This window comes from Hippocampus comes, unplaced genomic scaffold (assembly GCF_001891065.2).
Source record: "Hippocampus comes isolate QL1 unplaced genomic scaffold, H_comes_QL1_v1.1 scaffold7, whole genome shotgun sequence".
NCBI classification, from domain to species: domain Eukaryota; kingdom Metazoa; phylum Chordata; class Actinopteri; order Syngnathiformes; family Syngnathidae; genus Hippocampus; species Hippocampus comes.
Genome location: NW_017842060.1, coordinates 5639432 through 5648805, shown reverse-complemented (window position 1 = coordinate 5648805; position 9374 = coordinate 5639432). Strand labels below are relative to the sequence as shown.

At 45.5% G+C, this 9374-nt stretch overlaps 1 protein-coding gene across 2 annotated transcripts; it reads right to left on the bottom strand.

Moving 5' to 3' along the window:
• Positions 1 to 248: 248 nt before the first annotated feature.
• Positions 249 to 9095, bottom strand: txndc11 (thioredoxin domain containing 11). 2 transcript variants are annotated; one of them, XM_019861765.1, is made up of 13 exons: positions 8757 to 9095; positions 8102 to 8198; positions 7725 to 7844; positions 7217 to 7314; positions 6409 to 6538; positions 6193 to 6286; positions 6009 to 6121; positions 5588 to 5791; positions 4078 to 4666; positions 3074 to 3267; positions 2880 to 2992; positions 1961 to 2041; positions 249 to 1728 (listed from the first exon to the last, which is right to left on the bottom strand). In XM_019861765.1, exons 1-13 carry the CDS (start codon positions 8879 to 8881, stop codon positions 1179 to 1181), a joined length of 2508 nt encoding a protein of 835 aa, XP_019717324.1. In that variant the 5' UTR covers positions 8882 to 9095; the 3' UTR covers positions 249 to 1178. The 2 variants fall into 2 exon arrangements, with proteins under 2 accessions (XP_019717324.1, XP_019717325.1); XM_019861766.1 differs by having other exon boundaries at positions 249 to 1655.
• Positions 9096 to 9374: the final 279 nt, after the last annotated feature.

Here is a 9374-nt window from a genome sequence, read left to right as displayed (position 1 = left end):
TTAAGTTAAAAAAAAATGCATGTGGTCAATAAAGGTTGAGAAACACTGACATAACCAGATACTGTATTTAGATACTTATGCAATGATTTTACATCTTAGAGATGTATTTTTATGCTCCAGTGATGAAAATATACAAATAAAAGGTAGTTTTGATTGACACTGTCAAAGTGGTATTCATGTAATGTGTGTCTGTCCTGTTTCAAATATTTGTGGGTTCAACTACCACTCATGAAAGAAGAAAAAAAAAATGCAGGATAGCAACAAATTTTAATCCGTAAAAAAACGTTTCAATATGTCACACAAACTATTGCATGATCTCAATACGCCTGAATTGTTCAATATAAATTAGTTTAGTGATTCAAGTGTAAAAATAGATCAATTGGATCACCTTTGCAACACAAAAGCCATTCAAGTGTTAAAACTGAAGTCATGTACAATTGTCAAGACACTTAGCAGTCGTTGGCACTGAAATCCAATACTTAATATACTGAATCATTAATTAGGACCTCCTTGGTGGTGGGTCGTATTTGTCATTATTGTTTTATTTCACCCCACTCCAAAAAAAGGTCACCAAAAAAAAAAAAAAAAAAGTATGAAATTAATTGTCCTGCTATCAAATCTTTTGTTGGCTGTGATTGTTGAAATTAGAAGCGTTAATGGAAGGAGGCACAATCAGACGGACACCTGTGACGTAAGCTCGCACAAAATGGCGGCGTCTGCTGAACAAAAATTACATATTGGAATTGAAATTGAAAATTCGTCTCACCGTGATCACTGCGCTTAATTATGTCCTAATCACAGACACGCTAAAAGGGCTGTGGGTCCATTTATGTCAAATTGGAAAAACAATATACAGTACCTGTGTGACGTGAGAAATTAAATTTGTCTCTCCTGAGTGATGTTAGATGGCCTTATGAATAATGACCGTCTTCAAATATGACGGTTCGTGTTTAAAAGAAGGGTGCAACGTTGGCCTTGGTGGCAGTCTGCAAAGTGCTGAGTCTTATCCACTGGTTTGCTTATCACAACCGTGATTTTGAAACCGCAGTCTGCCAAGCCAGTTTCACTCATCCACACGAAATTTGGTAGGCACGTCGATCATGAGAAGACCCGCAAAAAAAGTCCGACTTCCAATTCATCCCTTCACATCCCGGTGCTCCCGTTTGCCACAGCAACGGTCAGGAAGCCAAGTGGCTTCCCGCCGGCGGAGCAGGATGCTCCGCCCCCGCCTCCGCCTCCCCCTGCATCTCCTCCACAACTTCGGGCTCCGCCGTTTCCTTCAAGGCCCTGAGCACCATCCTGAGCAGCGCATTTTGGTTGAGCAGATTCTGCGAGGCGTCAGCCAGCTCCCGCAACCGCCGCAAGGCCTCGGCCAGTTGTCGGCTCTTTTCCCGCCGCCGCTCCTCCAGATCGCGTTGCTCCCGCCGCAGCTCGGCGTTCTGAGCTTCCATCCCGCGAGCGTCCAAACGCAGCTTCCGGTTGTCGCGCCAAAGTTGCGCCAGCTGCTGGGAGAGCAGCTCGCGGGCGTGGTGCAGCGTCCGTACCTCGCGCTGGAGGGCTTCCAACTCGGCGCGCAGGACGGCGCTGCCGGGGCCCGAAGCGTCCGTCGCGCCGGTTGGTGAGGGTTTGTCCGTGTCAGGGAGTGAGCCGGAATGCTTGAGGATGAAGCGGAGGAGGTTTGGAAGAGTGATGGGAAGATCATCTGGAAATTTCACGCTCAGCTCTTTTCTTCAAACACAAACATACAACTATGAAAATGACATTGTCTTCTTTTAACCTGACGGCCTGTCAAGGGCCGTTAGGGATCGCCAAAGTCATCCTTTTCTGTCAAAGTGTCTCTACCCCTCCCCCTTCCCTGTTTTCTCAGTGCAGAGACAAAAAAGATATTTGCAAAAAGTGATTTTTGTTTCCTATTATAAATTCTGAGAGAGTCGCACTCATTCTAACAGATTCCTCTTACCTGTATCGTGGGAAGAAAAGAATGGAGGGAACACGATCCACCATAAATTCCCACGGGAGGTCGTTGCGTGCAACATTCACCCTGCGTAGCAAATAACACAGGTCAACATTTTTTTTTTTTTTACATCAGAGATGCAAATAGACTTTTCTAGATAATTTTTTGGTACGATTCCAAATCCGCCCTTGTTTTTCATAATAATATCTTCATAATAATATAATTTGAAAACAATATTTATGAATTAAGACTGGTTCAGCAACAAGTGGAATTCTTTGCGGAAACATCAGCTAGGAATGACAACACATGCTGAAATTTGTCTTGTCAAATTTACAAACAAAAAATGAAAATCTCTCTCAAACAAGTGAGGTGCTCGAAGAAAAGTTATAGACATCTTTTAAAAATCAGCATAAAAAAATGCATTTACGGATGCACAATGCCAATACCGGCCTTAAAAAATGCTGTTAGCGAGTGTAGTTCGAGCAAAAAAAATTGCTTTAATTAAAAATTAAAAAAAAAACAAAAAATTAAAATTAGTTTTTGTCCTATTTTTGGTGTAATGTGGGGACAACATCATTGCAGTCTTTTCTACCGAGAGAAATACAATGCAGGCAGCTTCTTTTTCCGGCCAGGACTAAGACAAAAAACGAGGAGAATTGTCGTATCCGATGAGTAGGATTGACTTCTTTCTCACTGTTGCTCTGTCCAGCTAGATAGCATTTAGCAGCCAACACAACTACCGGTCACCCGATTGACGAGCGCATGTTTCCGGCAGTCGTCAGCGAAACGGGTGTCTGTCAGTGAAGGGGCGTCGGTGTTGGCCCGGGTTAATGACCATTGTGATGAAATCCTAGTTCACATCATTCATCATTTGCCAGCAATACAGGCATCCGTCCGTCAGTGTCAGATTGACGGACTTTCATACCTGGCGAGAGTGACACCGCTGTGTCGCTGCAGCAATCGAGCCAGCTGGATGAGGACGTGGTTGAGAACGGAGCAGAAGCCGCACCATTGCGTGTAGTAGAAAAGCAGCACGTCCTGCAACACAACAACATCGGAGGATGCTGATGAACCCGATCGGAGGAAGGGGAGGGTGTGACAATAGACATGCCCGGGCACCTTTTCAACATCCATGACGAAGGGCAGGAAGGAGGACGTGGTCAGTTCGGTGATAAGCGGCGGCGGAGGTTCATGCTGCTGCTGCTGCTGCTGGGATCGGTTCTGATGCGTGACTTGGTGTTCTCTCGGCTCCTCGCCCACCAAGTGTCGGCGCAGGAGGCTGTAGGGGGCGCTGAAGTTCATGATGAAGGCCTCTGGAAGAAACAGAAACACAATCACAGGGCGTCATCTTGTTGGAGGGGGCGGGACATAAACTGTGCCGTGGATTTTTTGCTCCCTGTAGATTATTTCACAATCAAACCATCCTTGAATCTTATCGCACCCCCCGTGCATCGAGTTAAGTATCGAATCATCTTTCATTTGAGAGGTGCCCACCCCTAAAAGTCAAGTTCTCTCACGACTGTTTGACTTTCCTTTTTCTGCACAGACGGATGGGAATACCGAAATAAATACATTTGCAATGAAACCCAACAGCTCATTTATATTACACATTGGCAAGGAGATTTTTTTTCAAAACATTTTGATTTTCTCTCAATCACAAAAATGTCGAATTTTATATTTTGTAATTTTGTTGGGCGGCCCGGTGACCGAGTGGTTAGCGTGTTGACCTCACAGTGCGGAGGTCGAGGGTTCGATCCCAGCTCCGGCCTCCCTGTGTGGAGTTTGCGTGTTCTCCCTGGGCCTGCGTGGGTTTTCTCCGGGTACTCCGGTTTCCTCCCACATTCCAAAAACATGCATGGCAGGCTGATTGAACACTATAAATTGTCCCTAGGTGTGAGTGTGGGCGTGGATGGTTGTTCGTCTCTGTGTGCCCTGCGATTGGCTGGCAACCGGTTCAGGGTGTCCCCCACCTACTGCCCGAAGACAGCTGGGATAGGCTCCAGTAATCCCCGTGACCCTTGTGAGGATAAAGTGGTTTGGAAAATGGATGGATGTAATTTTGTACCTGTTCGTTCATTATACTAGCCATGATTATTACTACTACTAACTGGTCGAAGGTTTACCTAGTGATTCGGTGAGTGTGGCGGCGGGGGTGCGCTGGAGCACATAATGCACCTCATCCTTCAAGTTCACGATGGCCGCAAAGGAGCCGTCACCCTGTGCGCCGGCTTGCCGGTGGCGCCATGAGGAAGAGTTGCCCTTTCCCGGTGCCCCCAACCTCACCGCCAGCGGCCAGTTGAGCTCCATGTCCAGCACGTAAAACCTGAGCGTCTTGTTGGTCTGACAGCCGAGCCCCTTGAGGGCATCGGACGAAGACGTGACAGTGGAAGAAGTCAAATTTTGCATACGGGACGGCGCCTCTTTGGTTTTTGAGTTGTTGCTAAGCTGGGGATGAAATTTCCCGCAGCAGGCACTGTGTTGGCTCAGGGGGCTGTAGCTGAGGGCGAAGCTGCGACAGTGAAGGTGAAGGCAGAAGCGCTCGGATGCGGACTGCAGGGCGGGGCGCGCCGAGCAGCGCGCCGACGACGTCGGGCACACGTCGCACCACGCGGTGGAGTCGGGGGCGAGCACGGAGTGGCAGCAGGGCACGCTGGAGGTCAAGCGTTGGCTCTGCGCGTCGCAGGAGTGATAACGTAAGGCCACGTCCGCAACCTAGGGCGGAAAAACAGTCCAAAGTAGAGAATGCAATTGCGGGAAAAGTGAGAATTTTCGGAGTGAAGAAGCCGGAATGTTGTCAACACAGTCGTGACTTGAGATACACATTTAATTTTCTCTTTGACAACACTCGTAACTTCACACCATTTTAACTCAAATCATCTTTCCCCATTGAAATGCCATTAATCTGTTGGAACCTACTAAAAAAAATACTACTACTAATAATAATTACTTTTTTGGGCAGGGTGGGAGAAAATAGCACTTTAATATACGTTATAAAATAAATACATGTATAATAAAATCCAATTAAACATTTTTTGTCACACTTTCTCCTCTAATGCACATTTTGCTGCTCAATCTGGTTTACATGCTTTGGCCACCTGGGGGCAGTATAAGTCAAAAGGATATGGCGTACGCCATTGTACTGCAGACTCAGCTCGGCTTCTCATGTATAGCAGTAACAGTCATTATTTGGTGAGGATAAAGAATATATACCTTATATTATGTGTGTACACGTATTGCCATTAGTGTTCAAATATTCGCTGCTTAACGGGTAACAACATCGCCACTTAGATGCAAATTGTTCGCTGAACTTCAAGAGTTATGATGGAAAATTCGAATTACGTTATTGACTTAAACTCGCATCCCAAGGCACCGCGGTATTGTATTGCTTTTTTCTGTGTGTGAGTGGTAATAAATTACTTCTGTTTAATTTAAATGGGGATGAATGAGGGAGTTTTTGTAAAAGGTCTCATTCAACATTTTAATTGTTATTGTTAAGAGGAATTTGGAAGTGAGCTTTTCCGAGGAGGAGTGAAAGGGCAAAATAAAACAAAGAATTTTGGTGCAGCGTATCATGAACATGTTGAGTCTTGGATATGTTTCCTAACATGACCACGTCGTTGCTTGCGTGCTTACCTGCCGCAAGAGGCCGTCGGGCTCGGAGACGAGGGGATCGTGCGGCAGGAAAAGCAATAGCGCCGCCCCTTTGGTCAGTTCATGTTCCAGTAGCCAAGACTTTGTCCCCGGCGGCTGCAGCCACCGCAGGACGCTCTCGTGGTGCTCAAAGACCCAGTTACATACAGCACGGGATGTGAAGTTGCGTTCCCATCGAGGGAAAACCTGACAAGCAATGCGACAACGCTGTTATTTGAGGACAAGAGACGTTCCTTCCCAGTGCGTGTGCGACGGAATCTCCCGAGCGGATATCGAGGGAGTCGTCGTGCAATGTCCGTCGTCAAGGCAACACAACAAATCCGTTGTGTCATTTTCCAGCATTTAGGTCGGCCATCCTTGATGTGAGTGCGCCTAACGTGGTGCCGAGTGTTTCTTTACTCACCAAAGAAGAGTTAAATCTTCTATGGAGATAAACGCTTTCGTCCTCTTTCAGCGAGATGGCCTCTGCCACCCGTCTGTTGGTGACCACCCCGAAACGGACAACGCCGCGGAAATCTGTAAGGCGATGCCAGGGCTGAATATTCTGCAAGAAGCGACAAACCAGACACTCGAGGTGATCTCGTTACCTCTTTTTAGGGCCTGCAGAGCAGAGGCGAGAAATGTGGTGTAGCCGGGCGGCTGAGGCGAAGAGTTAAACTGGAAGAAGCCCACCACTCGGGGCTGGGAAGCAGAGAGACAGTTAAGATCCAAACACACTCCATAAAAAAAAAAAAAAATCATTAATAAATAAATAAAAAATGTTATTAAAATATTACAGACGTGTGTGACGATGTCCTCGTTACCTCGTGACAGGAGAGGAATTCCAGCACCGCATCTCTTGACGGGAGGTATGTGAGCGGCGTCATCACTCGGAGGATAAAACTTTCCACATAGCCCGCCACGAACGGACCCTTGTACTCGATAGGCCCGAACCTGACGTAGCAAGACGAGTTCGTCAGGTGTCAGACAAAAACTGTATTTACGCAGAAACGGCTCGACGCCGATCGGCAGATTTAGTTTCAGCACTGTAGATACAAAAGAAGTGTCGCTACAGTTAGCTTATTGATTACTTGCGCGAAAAAGCAACTTGGTTACTTTTCTCATGACTTGATTTTGAAAGTAACTCAGATTACAAGTTACTGTAATAGTGACTTGAAAGCTTGCTTTAACATGAAAAATGGCACCCGGTTTTGCCAGTTCTTTGGAAGTGCATTTTTAAAAAAAAAAAAAGAAAAAAAAAAAAAAACCTTTGATTTACCGTACCTGTTTTATTATTTTTTTTAAATAATGTGTTTTCTAGACTTTACTTAACATAAATATTATTTTATTTATTGTTGTTTTTAGATAAAATATGAAATAAAGGCCTTTCTTTTTACATATTTAACCATCTAATGTTGTAATTGCAAAACTCAACATTTATATTGTGCATTGTTTGTAAAAATGACACTGTGGGGACTTCCTCCACTCACACAATCTGCACAGTGATCCATTTTTTTCGGGGGGCGTGGGTGCATTTCACCGCACCAGATTAGACACAATAGGGTGGCAATTTTTGGTGATCTGATAAGAATACATTCACAACAGTAATAACTAGCAAAAGACTTCCCTTACCGTCGGTAAAAGAGGTGGATGATGGGATACTTGTAAAAGTGGTTGACCCTCCTGCACTTGCCTTGACTCCACCAGCAGTTGATGGCCACAAACTGCACCTGTGGGTTCGATAATGACCACTCGTATTATATATGTCGGTGGTGCTTTCAGTCAACTTGTGTTGACTGCACAGCAATTCGACCAGGTGCATTATCATCATGGTTTCGAACCACAAATGCTGATTGGATCTGGCTTTTCAAAGGCGGGGTTTATAGACGGAAAAATATCATAACGTTCTAATATTATAAAGTTATAATGATGTGACAGCATCGCAGCACAACACAGTGTAACCTGCCAATAAATTAAGCAAAAGACGCAAGATTGGTGCGGGACAAAATAACTGTCAAAAGAATCTCCAATCACTTGAGTCGTTTTCAGAACAGGCCTGTCTGCGGGCTACTCATGGGGTCCGTGGGGGTTACCTAGTGCTCGTGGGCATTGCATTCGTAAGTTATTTGTTGCTTGGTACCTGTTTAGCCAGTTTCTTGGCCACCAGCTGGACTTCCTGCCTGGCGGCCATGGAGTGGGCGCACCATGGTGCGTAGAAGAAGACAAAAGACACCTCAGCCACACTCCTGAGACGCTCCACCTAGTGAGGGAAACCAAGTCACATACCTCAGAATACAAGTATCACCTCAAAAAATACATGCCATTCAAAGTACCACCCTCATGAGGGAGATGTTTTATTCCCAACAAGTATATGTCAGATTTTTGGAAGCCACTTAAACATAATGCACAGCTTGAACGTTTGTGCAATTGCGATTTTTTTTTTCAGCATACCACGAAAGAAATCCAACATACTGCCAAGTGAGTTCCAGGAACCAGTGAGTCAAGTTGTGATCTTACCTGATCAAGCTGACCCAAGTAGAGGTCCACGACTGGGGATTCAGGGGAGAAGAAGCGCAATGGCGGTGGAGCTGCTGCCACCACGTTCCTTGCACGGCTGCAGATAAAAGCACACATTAAAAAAAAAAAAAAAAAAAAAAAGAAAAAAAACTAATTTCCTTAAACAGTGGCTGTTTGTGTTAGGCAATTTTGATGTGGTACTTGGTGTAAAAATGTTGAGATCCACTGCTTTGAACAACATATATTTGACCATAAGTAGTAGCAATACAAGCAGATGAAGCATATATTCTTTATCCTCAGCAAGAAGCTACTCATGTGAATGCAGCTTGGTTGCGACAGTCTTCTTCTGTGTTCCTTCATCAAATCTACACATAGTGTCTGTCTGTATGACACTACTGTGTGCCAAAAAGGTGTACACACCAGAAAGAGCAGCACAACGTGCTTTAAATTATCACGACGCACAAACTGTTTTGAGATTCGAGTGTTCTGGGATGCGAGTGCGATGTCATAGTAGGAATTAAACGCGTAAAACCACCGGTAGGGACGCAGTAATTGGATAAGGAGAAGCTAATGCACAGACGGGGCGAACCGTGTCTTACAGAAGTTCCTGGATTTCCTCTGGCTCATTTTGGCCCAATAGCGTCGCGTCGCGTACCTGCATGTGAACTTGACCGCCAGGACGAGCAGAACTCCGAGCACGATGGCCCCGCACAGCAGAGCCGGTCTCCGGGCCATCAGACTCAGCACCTGCCGGAGACCAAGCTGCGCACGCCGCAGCATTACAGCCCGTCGGCGGCTCCTCCTGGTCCCATTGTATTTAATACGCCCCGGCGGCGGCTCGGTGCATCCATTTGCCCGACGTCGGTCCGGTGAGTAGGGGAGTAGCTACATCGGATTGGACCTAAGCATACACGGCGTAAAAGCTACTCAAATATGATTCGACCAACCTTTCTTCCACACGTAGACTTTACACTTCCGCAACAATGACATCAGGGACCATCTCAGAAAAGCTCTGGAGGAATTTAAAACACTCTGACCGTGACATAAACATGTATTGAAATAGGTGTATAATCTTTAAAAATATCAAATAATAATTACATTGTAACATGGATTCCAAATACTCACTCATAATATGCCCTCGTAAAATGTGCGTGTTGAATTTTACGTGTTCTTGATAGGCGGTCCCTAGATATAGTGACGTCACCGGTTTGACCCATTTCTTCAACGAAGAATTGAAATACATGTATTTAAATGCTTTCTGGGTGGGGGCTAT